The sequence below is a fragment of the Dipodomys spectabilis genome, unplaced genomic scaffold (assembly GCF_019054845.1).
Source record: "Dipodomys spectabilis isolate Male_0828 unplaced genomic scaffold, ASM1905484v1 ptg000113l, whole genome shotgun sequence".
NCBI classification, from domain to species: Eukaryota; Metazoa; Chordata; class Mammalia; order Rodentia; family Heteromyidae; genus Dipodomys; species Dipodomys spectabilis.
Window position 1 is genome coordinate 2691981 of NW_024870790.1, and position 19970 is coordinate 2711950.

Consider the following 19970-nt stretch of genomic DNA (forward strand, 5'->3'; position numbering starts at 1 on the left):
TACAAAGCAACAAAGAAATAATCTTACAAATATGTTAGAAACAATCGCATGAAAGAAAAAAAACATTTGAATACTTATCTTGGGGTTCATTTCCCTAACATCAACTTATCTGACCTTTTCTGCTTGACTCAGACATATACTAGTTATTGCAAATAAGGGAAACCATGGGACCTATGTTTCTTTGGGCCTGGCTTATTTCACTTAATATAATTTTTCCAAGTCTCCATTTCCTAACAAATGGGCTATGTCATTCTTTCTGATGGAGTCATAGAGTTCAATTGTGTACATATGCCACATAAATAAGTGGGCTAAAGACTTAAAAAGAAACTTCTCTGAAGAGGAAAGAAGGATGGTCAATAGACACATGAAGGAATGCTCAACCTCTCTAGCCATAAAAGAAATGCAAATCAAAACAACATTGAGATACCACCTTACCCCAGTTAGAATGGCTATAATCAAGAACTCTAATAACAGATGCTGGAGGAGATGTAGACAGAAGGGAACCTTACTGCATTGTTGGTGGGAGTGTAAACTTGTTCAACCACTTTGGAAAGCAGTATGAAGGTTCCTCAAAAGACTCCACATAGAGCTCCCCTATGACCCAGCAATCCCACTTTTGAGCATTTACCCAAATGATCACAAACAAGACCACACTAAAGCTACCAGCACAACTATATTTATTGCAGCATTATTTACCATAGCTAAGATATGGAACCAACCTAGATGCCTTTTGTTGTTTTCTAAGTGAGACTATATGTAATAATTTTTTCACCATTTTAGCTTGTAGGATCTAATGCCATACTTAATATATATTTTAAATATTACTTGTTTGAATATTACATTTTAAATATTACTTTCATAATATTTAAAAAGCATGCTCATAGGAAACTTGAGAGGATAGGTAGGGAGGGGAACAATGAAGGATGAGAATGATGAACATGTTAAACTGAACCCTTTTATACAACAATTTGAAGAAAAAAATTTAAAAAATGAAAATCATACTTATCCCATAGATGGTTAATATTAATAATTGGATTTTGTTTTTGAAACATAGTACTTTACTTTCATGAAATGTGATTTCACTATTAATAAAGCAGTTAAATACATTACTATTAATTTGGTGACATTTCCCTATATAATGTCGAAATAATGAAAATCAAGACAAGAACAGTATTGTCTTACTTTTCCATTTAGTAGTAAAGGTAGAAGAATAATCATAAATCATTTTCAGAGAATACTAATGGGCCTTATACAATTTTGTTCTTGATTTTTCAGACTCCTTTACCTGAAATAGGAAGGCGGGTGAGAGTGAATAAGTACCAAAAGTCTGTTGGATGGAGATACAGTGTGAGTATAAGAAGTCCCCATTAACACTCAAGTCGCTTTTCTTGTATTAATCACCTTTCTTAAATTTGATTCTTTGCATTTTATCATTAGTCCATATCTAAAAGGTTCTTGCCTGGAAGTTAGTACATCTTATATCTCCCAATATGCTCACATAGATTCAGTCTTCATATGTAAGTGCTAGTATCTGTGAAAGAACAAGTACTAGAAGAAATGGTTCTTTGAACAGTAAAGCTTTGACTACAGGGGCAGGATTGAGTACATTTAGAGTACTGAGCCCTCTCAGTAAGTGGCCACAGAGAAAGCATCTGTAGGGCTAAGAGCAAGTTTTGCTTAAAATTGGCTTTGGAAAGTCCATTTTAGACCTTTAGTAGTCTGGACTCAATGGCATTTCTCCCACTATGATTCTAACAAATACTGCCATTTCCTATGAACCAAGTTATGAGGACTCTTTTCATTGTAAAAGCAATAGCAGAAAATTAATAAGCTACTCAGCCCAAAGGTCTGTTGTATCTTAATAAATACAGTCTCAAGTACAGTATAAACAAACCATTCTATTCTATGCAATAACATTCAGAATTTTCCTAGTTATACTAAAACAATATTGTTAAATAGCTTCATGATTTAGTACATACTACTTTCCTTTTTGTTTGTAATGTATCATGAGGACAAAGCAATCCAAAACAAAGCATCTATTATAGACGTTGGTAGATAAAGATGCCATAAAACACAAGGTCTGAAAATAGAATTATTTGGTCAGTTCTGATTTCCCCAAATTAAAAAAAGAATTTTAAGGATCTTTCACAAAGCATTTATGCCATTCTTTCCATAGTAAAAAGAGTTTTTGACTGTAGAATTGGGTGAAATTACAAAAAGAGTTCTGGTATCTTTGAGCTGCCTCTTCTTGACAAAAAGCAGAGTACTTGGGCCAGCCTGGAATCAACTGGCTCTGAGCCAGGAAGTGCTGTAGTATCATATTACTGTGAGATGTGTGAGAGTTTTAAATTACCTACTTGGCCTGGTGGATATAAAGTACTTATGTGTTTCTCACAAGCTCAACTTCCTGTTAATTGAGAGTGGCAAACACACTAATGTTTTCTACATATATCTCATATATGTTTGTTTGTTTTGAGCGAGCTTACATTTATGTGGGAAACCTACTCTTAGAAGTTATTTCTAGTTGAGGACTTTGAATTCTCTGATTATGTGTTTTAGTAAGAAAAATCAGCACTAGCTAATCAGGCAGTTAGCATCTCTAAGCCATCTTGAATCCTCTGGGTTAAAAAGTGTGTATCTTACACATTCATCCATTGATGCTGGAGCTCTATAAAAATGGAAACAATGTGGCAGCTAAGAAACATGAGCTCAAATCTCAGGCCTACCAATAAATAGCCAAAAGTACTTGGAAATATGTTTTTCTTACATAGATATGTAAGAAATATGTAAGTCAAGTTTCTCAAAGGAAAACCAATAGCACAACTGTAACACTATAGAATCTTCTTGACATCACATAACTGATAGGTTAAAAGGCAATGTTGATCCTGCTTCTCGTTAACTGTTTTTTTTTTATTCTTAGTTCTATATCATCATCTAACATCTATTCATTACATTACAGAGTTTTTATTCCTCTCAGTAGAACTTTGCTATCTTAATACAACCAAGAATACATAAAGAATTACTAGTTACTGCTGTTTATTTCTAATGGCTACTCATATCGAAAGATCAATATCAAAGGACAGAAGGAAGTATAAGGATCTTGTAGAACAAAAGGAAAGTCATATAACAAACTTTTGACTTTCCAGAAAATGGATTAAAGGAATTTGAAGGGAACTTATTAACTGTGCTACTCTGAGAAGCTGAGAATCCTCATCTTCTGTGTAATCTCCATACTATAAGTTGGTTGTATATTTCATCAATGCCTTTATTTCACAACAAATTTAGAGAGGGAACCTATAATTAGGATTTCCTACTGGGCAAATCAGGCTCCAGACCTTACCAGACAAATAGGTATCTAGATTTCTATATAGCAGTCAATTAGAGCTAGAATATATGTATGGTAAAACTGGAGGTGATAATTAAAAGTATTACATTTTAATTTAGAATAATAAACCTGTTTCACAGTTGACTGTGATGATACAAAACTTTTTAAGTATCCTAAACATTGAATTTTACACTTTCAATAAGTGACATTGTATGTGAATTATATATCAATAAAACAGAAACAAACAAAATACTATGATTCCATTTAATGAGAATATGATTAGATCTTCATTTTGCCGTTTTTACTCTCATACCAAACTAACCAAAGATCTCGATTAGCTGAAAATTATAATTGATTTTATTATTAATTGCCGTAGAACATGAGTTTTCATAGAATGTTCCTTTATGAATCTACCATAGTTGAGAGAACAAGGTTCATTGAAATGCCCAGTGTAGAAGATTTTTCTGTCTGTTTTTATTCCATAGGACGAGGAGGAGGATCTCAGGACTGAGCTCAACCTTCTGAGGAAGTACTCTTTCCACAAAAACATTGTGTCCTTTTATGGAGCATTTTTCAAGCTGAGTCCCCCTGGCCACAGACACCAACTTTGGGTATGTTTTTAATTACTCTCTTCTTATTCCATAAGGAAAGTCTGACCCAAAGATTGATATTTTCAGAGCTAAGATATCACTTTTGTTCAGATGCTAGAAAGTTCAAGCATTCACCCCCACAAGGCAAAATCTACTGCAATGTATGGTAAAATGTACTCTGTTCCTAGAGATGTGAGTGATAAAATATGAAAAAAATAACTTATATGCCTAGAAAAGAGCGTATTGGTGAGATGAAGAATCAAATGGACACTGGCAGTATCTGACAAAAGTGTTTTAAATATAGTTTTACTCCCTTTCACTTTAAGTAGCTACTATTTTGCTGGCATAGAGATTGTCTGTTGGATATTAAAACATATCAATTCTAGTTAGCATTTGACATGAGCATATGGGCTCATTTTACATGTTTTCAAAATGTAAGCACTTCTTTATAAACACAACTCCCAGCAGCTCTTTCCTAAATGGTTAGTTTTATTCTTTCTTTAGTCATCATGGCTAGGATATCACAGATTTCAGATTAATAGAAATTTGAAAAACTAACCAGACCCTACCCAAAAATTTTGCTGTCATCCACTATAGTAACAAGAAAATGAGCGTTGGTCATTATATTCTTCTTTAAAAATGAAATATTTGGAACATAAACTTTTTTACTAGCATTATCGAAGTGTATATGTTGTGTCCATTCAATATAATCATCACTGAATTGCCCTTGTGAAAATCAGCCTGTTGTGAGTTATCTGTATAGTTGGTTTTGTTTGGCTGCCTCCTCTCCTTTTGGTACTAGCATACTTAGTACAAATAAATGCAATAACAGTATCAGTAATAAACAACTCTAATTGAGGAGAGTAATATTCTGAAAAGAAAACACTAAAAGAAATGTTATACTTTTCAAATAGATCTATTTCAATATCAATAGAGCAAAAGGATATTATATTTGCTTTTTTGAGAAAGCAGTTTTAAGTTGAACAGTGATGTTTACTAGTTCAGCTCTAATAGTTGTGTTTGCCTTCACGTTGACTTCCTTCAGTTAACTAATACTATTTGAAAGGAACTTTACCAATTGGTTCCTCAGTTTGTTGTGCCTGTCCTGGGGTCCTTTTGCCTGGTCAGGGCCTAGGCACTGTATCTCAGCTTTTTTGCTCAAGGCTAGTTGGTGCTCTACCACTTGAGCCACAGCTCCAATTCTTTGTGGTTAATTGGAGATAGGAATCTCACAGACTTTCCTGTCCAGGCTGCTTTGAACTAGGATCCTCTGATCTCAGCCTCCTAAATAGCTAGGATTATAGGCAATAAAATCAAATGAAATACTTTGAACAATGTTACCCTTCAAATAGGCCTTTCTTAACAATAATCCCATTTGGAAGAAATTATCCTACAGGAATTTAAATGGTAATTCCTCCTTGGAGTTTTTATTGTTATTTGCCAACATTTTGAGGAAAATCATCTGGAATTTAAAAACATAAAACAACAAAAACCAAGCTTAGTCATAATAATGAAATGTAAACTCTTTTGAGACCTTCTATATCCTACTTCTTCCACTTCTGATCAAGCTCTTTTCTCAAACCACCTTTCCTTTCCTCTCCAGTCATTTCTCACACTTGACCCATGTGAAGCTTCTTTGCAAGGGCATGTATTCAATGTTATCCATAAACCAACTCTTCTTCAAAGCATATTTGAATAGTTCCTATGATTCAAGGATTAGCTTAAAACCCTCCTCCTGGTTACATATCCCAGGTATAAGACTAGACTTTCCTCCGCCACTAATTCTAGTCTTTTTTAGTCTTCAAGGAGACAATGAAGTTAGTCTTTTCCCCAAACGTTACTTACAAATACATATTGTATGGACTGAAAATGTCCAGGTATTTTCAGAGACTTATTTTCTAATACTTGATACTTGTCTGGCTTCCTTGCAGATGGTGATGGAGTTATGTGCAGCAGGCTCAGTGACTGATGTAGTGAGGATGACAAAAAATCAGAGCTTAAAAGAAGATTGGATTGCTTATATCTGCCGAGAAGTCCTTCAAGTAGGTCTTCATGTAATCATCCTCTGATATTGAAAGAACCTTGAAATGACAGTATACCTTATATCTTATATCTGATTAAGAATTCTAAATATGAACTTTGGATTAGGGACTTAGAAGGGTATAAAGCTTTGGAGAAAGTTTTATTGGGATACCTTTCAATTTGCAATTAGATAACAAAAAGGTAATGCTAGGTCTTTCCAAAATATAGCCTTTCAATTCATAGTACTATGTTCAATGGATCATGGACAAGACCACTTGAATTATTTATTATGATATGATCATTTTAGAGTACTTTTGAAAAAGTACAGTGCAATCATCACACACACACACACACACACACACACACACACACACACACACACACACACGATCAATTTAAGAGTGGGTGACTTGCAAAATAGCCCCAAACCATCTGCAACCATGTTTGCTCATAGATATATTCTGTAAACACTGACCCACATTTTTCCTTATCTCTAACATACAATTGGATGAAAGCAAGAATATTCTTGATTTGACAAACTCCAATTTGATTTTTGGCTGGAATGCGTAAGTTCACCCAAAAAGTATATTAGTAGAAACAAATAAAACAAACAAACATAAAACAAATAATAGAAAGAAATAAAAACAAAATGTTTAAATAGGGATACAATGAGGTGTAGAAGACACTATGTTGTAAAACGAACTTTATAATTTAGGGAGGGAAGTGGGGAGAGTGTAGTTATGGAGGTGGGAGGGAAGGGATTGTAGGGGAAAAATAAAGGAGGAGGCAACAATGCTTGATAAGAAATGTACTCATTACCTTGCTCACGTGACTGTAACCCCTTTGTACAGTATTTTCACAATAAAAAACTTATTTAAAAAAAGAAACAGGCAGCAACATTCAACATTGTTAGGATATCATTTCCCCCATTTGGTATAACTCATTTGAGATAGTACTGTCAATGGCTAAGAGTGGGAATTCTAGACTAAAAATTAAATTCCCGTTTGCCATGTATTAATTAGATGTATGAACTTCAGTCAATTATGTAATAATGAGGTAAAATAATAATATAATTCCTGTGTAATATAAAGGGATATCAATATATTATTCAAAGGATCACTGTGAAAATTTAGTAACTAGTGCATTCAAAGCACCTACCATGATGTCTAGAAATTGTTACTTGTATTATTAATCCTCAGCTAATGTCAGGAGCTATCTCACTGCAGCCTAATACTGCTTCCCATGTCATAGTTTAACCAAGTCATGGGTTAGTTTTAATAGTGAATGGGCTGGAGCCAGTGTGGTAAGCCAACACAAATTGCAAATGCTTTAAAATAAATTTCCATACTCCCTCAAATTCTCACCCTACAAGGCTGACTAGAAAATATGTTGGACTTAACAGATGGTTGGATAAAGAATAGAGAAAAACCATCGCTGAGCTATGATAGAGTTAACATGTCCAAGTCTTTACTGTTAGAGTTAGTTGGAAATATGGAGGTTAGAAAGGAAGGTAAAGTGGCCCAATGTATACAAAAGTTACTTCTTGGTGTTCTTTCTCTTCCATGGGTGTCCTGATTTATTTTCCTTCTCTTATAGCCAAAAGAAGTATTTCTGGGAACTACTTGTAGTCATTCCAGCCTAAAGAATTTTGTCTGAAAAAATCACATGTGGGCCATATTTCTTACCACGAGTTTTTCCAAAAATATAAGTATCAGTACCAGAAAAGGGAAATTCTCTCTCACTTGCTCTCTCTCTATATATATCCCTTTAACATGTGTATATTATACATACACAGGGCTTAGCACATCTTCATGCACACCGAGTCATTCACCGAGACATCAAAGGTCAGAATGTGCTGCTGACTCATAATGCTGAAGTAAAACTGGGTAAGTATGCTCCAGTTGGACCTGGAGCATCTTAGTGGCTCTCCCTACATTAAGAGAACTTGTTTTTTCATCATGAACTTGCCAATGCCCTTATTTGAGGTAGATAGATGCTGCCTGAAAAATGAGTGAAAATTTGGTTCAGAATAAAGGTGGGATGAGAAAAACAAGTGAACCTAAGTTAGTTATAAATATATGTGTATGTGTAATTGGAATATGTAACAAATTTTAAATTAGAATTGGTGGTTACATTTTGATCATGACTGTATTCTGTTAAAGATAGCTAATAAATGTATTTTCACAATTTAACTGAGAGTTAATAATGTACAAGTTTCTGTGTCATAGGCAGGAATTAGAAAATAAAATCCTATGAGAGGTTTTCTATAACTTTGAAAGAATTGTTAGAATTTTTATTAGATTCATTGTCTGTTGATCTTAGCAATAAAAATATTTGAATTAAAATCTAAAATATAAATAAAATACTAGCCCAGCCAGTAGCTCACATCTGTAATCCTAGCTACTCAGAAGGCTAGGCTCTAAGGATCATAGTTGGAAGCCAAACGAGGAAGCAAAGTATATGAGACTTTTATCTTCAATTAATACCAAAAAACTGGAAGTGGAGCTGTGGGCTCAAGTGATAGAACACTGGTCTTGAGCAAAAAAGTTCAAGGACAACATTCAGGCCCTGAACTCACACCCTAGCACTGGCATGAAAAATAATAATAAATAATAGAACAACGTAAACTAAACATATCATAGTGCCATATTTTGCCAAGAATATCAAAGAACTTTTAAATTACTTCATAAGCACAAATTTCTTCTTTGCAGTTTTCCTTCAGATATTTAAAAGTAATGATGTCAATCATAAATGATGCTCTAATAATATTCAAATCAAATTTAGAACCAGAAATCCAAAGACCAGAATGTCCTTCCTTTTCTATTCCGAAGGTCGAAATCGTACACTTTTTTTGCAAAATTATCTCACATATTATCATACAGTACACAAAGAACATCTTTAAATACACCTTTAAATATTTAAAATATACATTGATGTTTGACTTTTAAATAATACCACATAAATTATTTTAGTACTATAAAATGGCAGACAATCACACTGGTATGAAACATAAATCATTTTTATTATTTTTATTCATGTTAACAATTTAAACATGTCTCAGTATGACCTTAAGATATTTCCCATTTTCTTGCTTAGGAAGTAGATTTACAGTAGATATTTTGATAATTTGATGGGAACACTTTTCACTGAACATTTGTAGTAGAAGTATGAGATAGCAATTCTGTATTATTTTTGTATCTGAAAACTGCAACAATAAAAACACAATTTTAGGAAACTATGTTCAAATACATGAGAGACACATAGATTCAAATGGACTACACACTATATTCACATATAGAGCAAAAATACCTAACACGAGTCAAGTGGATAATCAACCCAGTCATTTGCACCACAATATGGAAAATATAAGCAAAATGTCATTGAATTATCTGTCACAAAGCTCCTGTACTAAAGTTAATGTACTTTACTTTGGAGGAAAGACCTCTTCATACAGAATTAAACTTTTTATTTTCTTATTATCATGAAGTCATTGTACACAAGAGTTCCAGTTTGCATTAGAATTTAATCAGGCCAGTTTACATGTAGTGTTATACAGTTTGTCTTAGATTTCTCAGATCTTAGCCTGTTTTTAAGCAAAAGATTAAGATTTCAGAAAGCAAATCTAATGATTGCCAAAAGAAATGACAGCAAAAGGAGGAAATGCTTATATTGTGATTAGAATTGATCAATAATTGTCATATTCTGGTCCCTTAGATACTAAAGATTATACCATTGTTAAGGTTTCAGTTCTACCTTTTTATTGTAATTTGAGTTTTTCTTTCTCATTCCCTTTCTTATTTTTTCTAGCCTTTGCCCCTGCCATTTTCTTTCCTGGATGTATACTATACATCAGTTTATGTATGGCCTTCATAGGCACTTTCTTGGCACTTAACATTGACCATTAAGAATAGTGGAAATGTGGAGCTCTGCTTGATCGCATTTATTTAAAAAAAATCACTTGACAATGAGATTCTGTAACAATAATGGTGATCTTCACAAAACTGTTAATATTTTTTGTTCTTACTAAATCTTTCTTGAAAGACTGCCTTAAACTATTAGGTTTGTTTCCCTTTTCTTTACTTCCTCTAAATTCTTCAATCTGCTATTCAGTTTTGTTTGCCATCCTCTAGATTCCTGGAAACCATTCTAAATTAGAAAATCTACTTCATTTTTCATTCTTGTCTTATTTTTTCTGGAATAAATAACCCCAGTCTATTTCAGCCTTTTTTTCTCTGATTCTGGGGATACCGTATTAAGCATCATCTTTTAATGTATCCCACAGATGAATAGGAGTCTGAACTTTTATATTCCAAGCTAAGCTATGGGTATCACAGTGAATATGTGGTTTTTGATTCAAAAAAATCTGTGTAAGAGTTTAAATTCTAGAAGAAAACTTTTTTTCTTCATCAAGTGATAGGATGTTCTAATGTCATGAGTCAGACTTCCTTATTGTTACTGTTTTATATTTATTGAACACCATTTATAGTGCTGTTTCTCCAATTTGGTGTGATCATTTCAGAGATTCAGGATGTACTCATGGAGCTTTCTTTTTAATATTTGTGATAAACATTTAGCCAAACCGACTGTAGATTTATAATAGCTCTGTTGAATCTCATTCCAACATAAATAGCAGCACAAGCTTATTTCCCAGTATTCCTGGAGTAGACTTCATGGTAAAGTGTTCTGGGCTGGAATGAAAATCTGTTATCCATTGTGGCTTTTGTATTGGCTTTCCAAGTTAAAGCAATAATTTATTGAGCTTTTTGTTCTTGATTAATTATTTTGACATCTGCTGAATTTTGCAGTTGATTTTGGAGTGAGTGCTCAGGTGAGCAGAACTAATGGAAGGAGAAATAGCTTCATTGGGACACCATACTGGATGGCACCTGAAGTGATTAACTGCGATGAGGACCCACGGCGTTCCTATGATTACAGAGTAAGTGAAGATTCAAACAGAGAGAATCATTTGGAAAGGATTTTTACTGACATTTATTTTAATGAGAAAGTGAAAGAATAAAAGCAACCAGCCTTACTTTTGCATTAACTCTAATAAGAAATATAGTACTAGCCTTTATTCCTACTTGTGGTTTTGATAGTATGCATTAAAATAATATTTTCAACAAATGTAGACAAAGTAGGCTATTGGGAGTTATTCAGATTTGACATATAAGGTCTAGTTCATGTTGCTTGCAACTTGGAAAAATATATCATTTGGCTTTATTTGGAAACTGAACTTACAAGGGCAAAAGGCATTGTAAACTTAAAAAATGATTTAAAATAAAGGCAATTTTAAATTTCATAATAACTTAGCTCCAAAAAGAAAAAAAACTAATTCAAGAGTATGAAGAAAATCCTTGGTTCATGGTTCACTTCTAAAACCTCAGAAAATCATTGGAATAGACAAATTAATAGTCCATGCTATTTATTAAAATTTCCATTGAAGCTGCAATTTCAACAATATACATCTATGTACACATTTCAGAAAGCCAATGTGGAAAGGGAAAGTCCCCATTTGTTATAAACTGGAAGAAACCTCACTCACTTTCCACATCATAAGTCATCCAAACAATTCATTGTGGTCTCCCTGTGTGGAACCTAGGACTCAATATTCGAAGTTGATTAATTTAAGTTCCATCTCTTCCATTTCCTTAAATGCCCTTTCTAGAACTAAAAATTAAGTATTTACACAGGGCCTATTCCATGTTCTATACTTTATTAGGAGCTATAGAAACTGTGTCCTGTTGTAAAAATAGTACTTTATACCTATACGTTTTGCACCTACTAAGGTTTTTTACTTGTATTGGTTATTTAATTTTTTTATCCCCATGTAACTAAAAGGAAGGTTAATCTCCATCCAACTGAAACTAAGAGATTTATTTATAAACTGGATTTCCAAAACTTAAAATTAACAGCTATTCAGCCAATGTACCTCTCCCCTCTTCCCTCTTTCTACACTCTGAAAGACCAAGTGCAGTTAATAATGGTGACGGTAATTTCGAAGAGCTTGTTGATAATTCTAGCCTCAGTTTATGTTTTTGAGCAGCTGCCAAAAAGTGTGTGTATATATATATATAATGATAAATTATAGATATATATTTATATATGTAATGTACATAAATGTTTATCATATAAATAAATATACCTCTGTATGTTTAACATGTGTATGATGAATATATGCATATTATTACACACTGCACACTAGAACTATGAAATAAATATTATAATTTCCATTTACATAGAAAGAAATGGAGGTACAGAGAGTAAAAGCATTTGCTTAAAATTACACAGCTTGTGAATCTATATATTAGGACTTGTTTATAATGCGTTTTTTGATATTTCAGGTTAGGCAACAGTAACAATACATCCAATATGTGCTTTTCTTTCACTGAGCCATAACACCCTGCTGTATAATAAGACATTGATTGGTCCTAAGCACAGATAATACTTGTGATAATATCAATCAATAATGAAACCAGATTCTTAATGCTGCCAATGCACCATTTTAAGTAATTTTGTGATTCTTTTGCTTTGTAGAGTGATGTTTGGTCTGTGGGAATCACTGCTATTGAAATGGCAGAAGGGGCTCCTCGTAAGTAAAAATGTTTCCTGTGATTGGTATGTGCAAGGGGTTAAGGAAATAGAGTCTGTGAAAGATGCCAGGAGTTCTTCTTGCACCAATCAGCTTTAAATGGACATACAGGTGTCCCACAAATGGTGGCCTTTTCAGTGATTTCCAAAAGCTGTGACTCTATAAGAGTCACAAGATTTGGATATTTAAAATAGTCTATCCATTTATCTTTCTTTGATCCTTATTTTAGGCTGACTCAGCATTATCCTGACAGTGTTTAGCAGCTAGAATTTCAGGCATTCCAGTTTATACTGACTCATAAAATATTTGGGTTGGACCACTTCTATAGTCACTCTTTAATGTGATAGAATAATTGAGATGATCCTCCAGTGGTTCAGTGAAGTTAAACCAATGCTTACCAACACATACTTGGTTCCTTGTCATTGCCCTTCAGCCACCCCAATGCACTTAACTGTTTCCTCTTGTATTCTCCACTCCTCCATCATTTAGCCAACATAATCACATCCTCTTCTCGCATATTACTGTTTTCTAGTAGGAAAATAAAAAATGAAAGAAACTTGGGTACAAATAGTTGATATCAATCTAATATACGACTCCATAGCACATTTTATCTCACATCTGCTTTTTTCAGTATTTAAATCGAAGTATTTAGATGCCTCATATTCCTGTATGTTCTCTCTGTATAACATCTACCCACTGAGCTTTATAAACTTGAACTATCTTTTTTTTTTTTTTTTTTTTTGGTGCCCGGTCGTGGGGCCTGAACTCTGGGCGCTGTCCCTCAGCTCTTCAGCTCAAGGCTAGCGCTCTACCACTTAAGCCACAGCACCACTTCCGGCTTTTTTCTTTTTGCTTATGTGGTGCTGAGGAATTGAAACCAGGGCCTCTGGCGTGCAAGGCAAGCGCTCTACCACTGAGCCACCTTCCCAGCCCCTTGAACTATCTTTAGTATTGTGTTACAAGGTCAATGGGAGGAAATTCAAAGGAATCATGGTAACAAAATTGTTAAAAATTTCTGGTGTCTCCTGGGATTCCAAACAGGGGCTGAAATAAAGCTATGACAGATGTGGAGATCAATTTACTACTGCCTCTAGTGCCCCAAATTGCAAAGTCCCTAGGTTGGGTGAAAAAAAGTCATGTTGGGCCTTGCACTGGTGGCTCACCCCTGTAATCCTAGCTACTGAGGAAGCTGAGATATGTGGATTGTTGTTTGAAGGCTGCTTGGGCAGGGAAGCCTATTAAGACTTTTATCTCCAACTAACCACCAAAAATCCATAAGTGGATCAAGTGAGTAAAGGGCTAGCCTTGAGCAAAGAAGTCCAGGGACTGCACTCAGGCTTTGAATATTCATTTTGGAAAATGTTAAAATGTAAAGACTATTTCATAAGCTTCACATGTAAAACCGAAATCAGACTGAGGAGATAGAAATTATTCCTGATATGATTATTTCTGCTTGGAAAATATGCTACACAGAGAGCAGCAAGACTCTCCCTATCCTCTTCTCTTTTGCTTTCTTCTTTCCTTCACTTCTTATTTTTCCCCATTGCTCTTTCTTCCTCTCTCTTTAAATGTGCAATATATTTCATACTACTATCAATACATGTGTTTATTTATAATGCATGACTGTATCAACTGGTCATACAATATGCATGAAGGAATCTTTTCCCATTGTTTCTGAGCACTCCACAAGTCTTTTTTTAAATCCCAAAATAAAAATACCAAATCAAATCATAAAGGAGGACATAAAGGAATGAAGGGCAAACTCACAGAAAGGGTGCAGAATAGGCAGCTTGCACAGTATGCGAACAGCAAGCTGCTTTGAAAAGATGAGTGAAACCCAGGACATTGGGAACTCACAACGAAATAAGGCCTAGATAAGTCATTACAACAATGAAGCTTTGATCATGAGCAACACTGGACATAGATTTCATTGAAACCCTTTCTTTCACAAGTCTATTTTATTGTCTGGACCCTTAACTTTGCATAAATGTGGTTTTCATTAACATTAGCAACCCCTCAGGTTATGACAATTATCTTCTCAGAGGGGATGGTTCTCCAAAGCCACAGTTATATTATACTCTCCTTTCAGATTCAGACACAAAATTATCTCCCTCTTGTCTTTCTTCAGTGAATCTGTCCTGGAGAAACAAAACAAAAATATCTTCTCAATGTAAGGGTAGTATAAGAACTTTAAGAAGAGAGTCCTTCCATGCATGACCTTCTTCAGCCCTTAGGTTCTGGGTAGAAGTTCAAACAATATGGGAATCTTTATTACTTTTAGGTCATATTTTGCTAGCAGATATCAAATACCCAATAGTACACACTGATGGATGCTGAAGAGACATATTTCATACCCTCTGTTATTTATATAAATGTCACGTTTCCTTATTGAGAAGCAGGATTGGGTCAACAGCCCATCCTTATTATCTATACTAGTCAATTTACCTTAATCTAGACCATTTCTTCCCTACTGTGGCCCTCTTCCTTATACTATAGGAATTAATTTTAATATTGTGGACTGTACATATTCAGAGCTCTGTTTTTATTCCTTGTAGTATCCCCTTTTTACACCTCTTGTCAATATTAACCAAAGTGCCTCATGCACCCTGTCCCATCAGAAGATTCATTCCTTCAATATTTAGATTTCCTCAGGTCTCAACATGTTTTAGGAATAAATCACACTATTTAAACTACTTCATACTAAGACCTAATTTAACATGTGTCCAGCCTCTGAAGAGTTATGTTTTTAAAAGGAGATAGGCTATTTCAAAAGAGTAGACATCTAGTTCTGAATATTTAGGCAGTAATATGAGATATAGTTTAGAAAGGACACTTATATGCATTAGTAAAATTAGACCTATATTCCTATATAGGAAATGACCCAGAGCTGATGTTGAGCTTTTGCTCACTGTATTCTTTACTGTCTTATGACCTTTTCCCTTCCATTAATTAAAACTTGGATTCTCTGTGACCGCTGAAGATGTTGTCAGTTGACTGAATGATGCTCAGATGTTAATAAATGACAACTGTTTAGTATGGTACAAACTCATAATGTTTAAAGAAGAGTATCTTGTTACTGATTAAACATAGGAAAGGAAATAAGAGTCAAACATGATCCTGGTCTTTTGAAACTGAAGTTAATTCTGAGCTCAATTATAAGCCTGCACCTTCTATGAGGATATACCCAGGTAATTGAGAACAAAGCAAAACCTTTAAACAACATTCTTTCTTTTACCCTAATAAAAATAATGGTGTCAGGAGGCAGTGGCTCATACCTATAATCCTGGCTTCTCAGGAGGCTGAGATCTGAAGGAGCACAGTTCAAAGCCAATCCAGGAAGAAAAGTCCATGGAAACACATCTCCAATTAATCAACAAAAAGCCAGGCTGGAGGAAGTGGCTCAAGTGGTAGAAAAACAGCCATGAGTGAGAGAGCTAATTGAAAATGGGAACAGTACTTATGTCCTGGGTTCAAGTCCATGAATGTGCACCAAAAATAATATTTGTTCATATCAAACTCTCTTCACTTGAATGATATATTTGGGATATTAAATGAAATTTATTACATAGTTGCCTTGTAGAGATTTTTCTGCCAGTTTCCATTAGTCATGACACAAGGGGAAATAAGTGAAATAAAACACATATTTTAAATGATTACAGAAACCCCTAGAATTCCAAAAGCAATGTGGTTTGTTAGACCTTACATTGTTATTGGCTTTCTTTGAATGCCTGTATAGATGAAAAAGAAAATGAAAGTGTAGTAAATTGTCACAGACTTGAAGTGTCAGTTAAAAATCTTTAGTATAGATTAATAACTAATATTTTTAAACATCTGCTATATGAAAAACTTTTATTGTTAGGTTGCTTTTAATAGTCATAGCACCTTTTTAATAGTTCTGTGTATTTTTGTTTTGGTTTTTGTCGGTTGTGGGGCTTGAACTCTGGGCTTAGGCGCTGTCCCTGAGCTCTTCAGCTCAAGGTGAGCGGTCTACCACTTGAGCCACAGCATCACTTCTGGTTTTCTAGTGGTTTATTGGAGAGAAGTGTCTCATGGACTTTCCTACCCAGGCTATCTTTGAACTGTGATCCTCAGATCTCAGCTTCCTGAGCAGCTAAGATTACAGACATGAGCCATTGGTGCCCAGCTGGTTCTGTGTTTTAGATGAAGAAATGGAGGTGCAATATAGGTTAAGTAATTCACCCAAGGTCATAAATCAAAGGTAGGATTAAAATTCAGGTTTACTCTGGCAGTAGCTTATGCTACATCTACCTCTTTCCTAGGACTCTTAGCTCCCAAGAAAGATTCTACTCAGCTTTCAAGACTACTAAATTACACTTCTTTACAAATTACTGTGCATAGTTACTAGACTGGTTGACTTTTTCAGTCTATAGTTACATATGCCATTTTATACCTATAAATACCCACCGTACAAAAACGTTATAAATACCCACTGTACAGAAATATTAAAGAATATGTCCAACTGTAATGGACTTTTATGATATAATCCATCAACCAAGCAGTAAAAAATTGTGTGTCAGTACGGGGTGACTTGATTTTGGGGCCTGGGTACTGTCCCCACTCTTAATTGCCTCTCTTGTTCATAGCTGACCCTCTACCACTTGAACCACTGCTTCTGGCGTGGCTTTTTGCTGGTTAATTGGGAAAAAAAGCCTCACAGACTTTTTTTCCTGGGCTGGTTTTCAACCATGATCCTCAAATCTTAGCCTACTGAGTTGGTGTGACTGATGCCTGGATTCAAATATTTTATCTAAATTATTTGCCACACCCATTAATAGTGCTGTTATAAAATATTACCTAGTGCGGTGTTTATGTTTTTTACATTCTTATGTACATCTTCATCCCTTAGTGTTCATTCAGAAGACTAACTAGAAGAATAGACAATACCTCTTTGGTGAACAGTGTTCTAGTTGTGCTTTGTATTGTTGGTAAAGCTATCAATTTCCCTTTACAGCTCTATGTAATCTTCAGCCCTTGGAAGCCCTCTTCGTTATTTTGCGTGAATCTGCTCCCACAGTCAAATCCAGTGGCTGGTAAAGATAAATGTCTTAATCTCATTGGCTTAAACACATTGATTTTATATATTTGTATAGCAAAGTTTTCATTCATTTGGTCAGTCCTGCTTCACCATTTTATTGGAAAATAGTTCTGTTAATCCAGGAATCACAGCAGGAAAATTAACCAGTTTTCATCAAGAGCATTTTCATCAAGAGCTAAGTATCCAGCTAGAAAGAAGTAATGTTCCCCAAAGGATATGATATAGATATTACTTCCTTGTTATTAATGGGCATTTTTCAGATGCTTCTCAAGACATGAGAGGGACCAATACAAATTTGGGGGGATTTTTCTTACTGTGTTTAGATAGGCAGTGATTGTGATTAACAGACCATTAGTCTATTAAATTAAATATCCACAACCTAAAACAGAGTGCTAATTCTTCTAGAGGGACCAACTGAGCCAAACTTGAAAATTCTTGTTGATTTCATTACACTCTTGCTTATTCTTAGTATTTATTGCTTGCCTTCTGTGTGATGACTATGATTTGATTGCTAGCATTTGTCCTTGCAATTCAGTTGAATTCTCTTCATAAATATAAGATTTCTAACCACATCTGTTTCCATGGGCCATTTTTAAATGGCTTAGTTAAACCCCCTCCTTTTGAATCGTTGTATCTATGTCCCTGTGGCTAAAACTGCACATCATAAATGAAGCATTCAGGCTTCAGAGGATAACTGTTGTGTGAGTGACCAAATCTAACCTCACATACTTATATATCATAACTGTTTAATTGCCATATCACTGCATGAGGTTTTACCATGTGTATGCTACTGAATTCTTTCCAATTTCTACTGTCATGTGGATAGAGAATGTTGTTGATCTGGCTTCTTTTCTGAGGCTTAAATGACCTCTGCTAATTGAAAAGACAATATAACTGGAGGCAACTCTTTCAAAAATATTGTCTTCAAAGTGGCTTGTAGGTGGGGATGAAAAGACATGTGGCAGGCCTGAAAATTCTCTTCCATTCCTCTGAATCATTTGTTTTAGGTCCCGCAAGTTCCACAATTTCATGGAAAAGTGCATGATAAAGAACTTCCTGTTTCGTCCTACTTCTGCAAACATGCTTCAGCACCCATTTGTTCGCAGTATAAAACATGAGCGGCATGTTGTGGAGTCATTAACAAAGCATCTTACTGGAATCATTAAGAAAAGAGAGAAAAAAGGTAGAATGTGAATGTATGGAGTTTAATATCACTGGAATGAGCTCTCAGATGAAAGCAAAATTCACTCCTTTATTGTCTTGTGTGTGTGTATGTGTGTGTGTGATTGATGTTTTTTCCATGTGCAAAACTATACACATCATGTTTTCAAATGAAAAGCATTAACATTAATATACCTTTGCTGATAAAAGTATTGGAAGTACATCACAGACACAAGCTAGTCCATAATGAATGCAGAAAAACCACACATGGGCCTAATATCCAGAGCTATAAGATTTCCACAATGATACCTGCAGGAAAAGTTCCCATTTACATGACCTTTATGCTAAATATATAAATATAGTTGTCATATTCATTTTCATATAGAAAACTCAAAAGAAACTCATCAATTTACAAGCCTCTATTTGTCCATAATAGCAGCACAACTGATAGAAAAGAGGCTGAATGTTTTAAATATAATAAATGTAATATCCAGAATTAAGTTTTTAATCCTAAGCCATAAAGTCTGTGTTTTTGTTCCATTCACCATTTTCCCCATTCCCTTTTCTCTCTCTTTATAACTGAAGCTAGTATATTGCACATTTTCTTTCCAATGACCATAGAAATGAATCCTCTTGAAATACACTATTGTAGGCATAGAATACTGTTTGCATCACCATACCATTTGAAGGGCATTTGAAGGGCTACCTTTTTGCCCTTATGAATCTACTTTACATCCTGATAGTTGCAGGATGAAGTGACTATGGTGAATTAAATCCACCTTTGCTGACTCTTTCTCTTTCATAAAAAAGGGATCCCTTTGGTATTTGAAAGAGAAGCTATTAAGGAGCAATACACCATGAGAAGATTCAGGTGAGTTAAATAAATGTTCTATATAGTTTGATGATAGCAATTTACATAAAGTACTTGCCTCCATACTGTTGTCTTTCTATCAGAATAACTTAATCCTTACCTATATAAAATAACAGATATCTATTTCCATGAGATATTGAGGGAAAATACTGAAAAAAATACTAACCAAAGCCTGCTTAATATGTAGCAACAGTATGATCAATAGATTATCAGACTCCATTAACAATTTACTGTATTATTATTATAAATAATATCTGCAGGCTATTTCAGACATTATAGGAACTAATCCAGAAAAATTACTGAAATATCCTTTCTGCAAAAAAGAAAAAGGCCCATCTTTTAAAGTGACAGCAATT

The 19970-nt window shown here is 34.5% G+C and overlaps 1 protein-coding gene across 1 annotated transcript in view; it reads left to right on the plus strand.

Annotated features, from left to right (window-relative positions):
- Window positions 1-19970, plus strand: part of Nrk (Nik related kinase) — a 136752-nt gene that overhangs the window by 65562 nt on the left and 51220 nt on the right. Inside the window, exons 4-12 of the mRNA XM_042688214.1 lie at window positions 1276-1347; window positions 3811-3936; window positions 5847-5957; window positions 7733-7823; window positions 10743-10873; window positions 12472-12526; window positions 17499-17577; window positions 18590-18765; window positions 19554-19614. Of these exons, the coding sequence (XP_042544148.1) occupies window positions 1276-1347; window positions 3811-3936; window positions 5847-5957; window positions 7733-7823; window positions 10743-10873; window positions 12472-12526; window positions 17499-17577; window positions 18590-18765; window positions 19554-19614 (902 nt within the window). The remainder of the gene's footprint in view (window positions 1-1275; window positions 1348-3810; window positions 3937-5846; window positions 5958-7732; window positions 7824-10742; window positions 10874-12471; window positions 12527-17498; window positions 17578-18589; window positions 18766-19553; window positions 19615-19970) is intronic.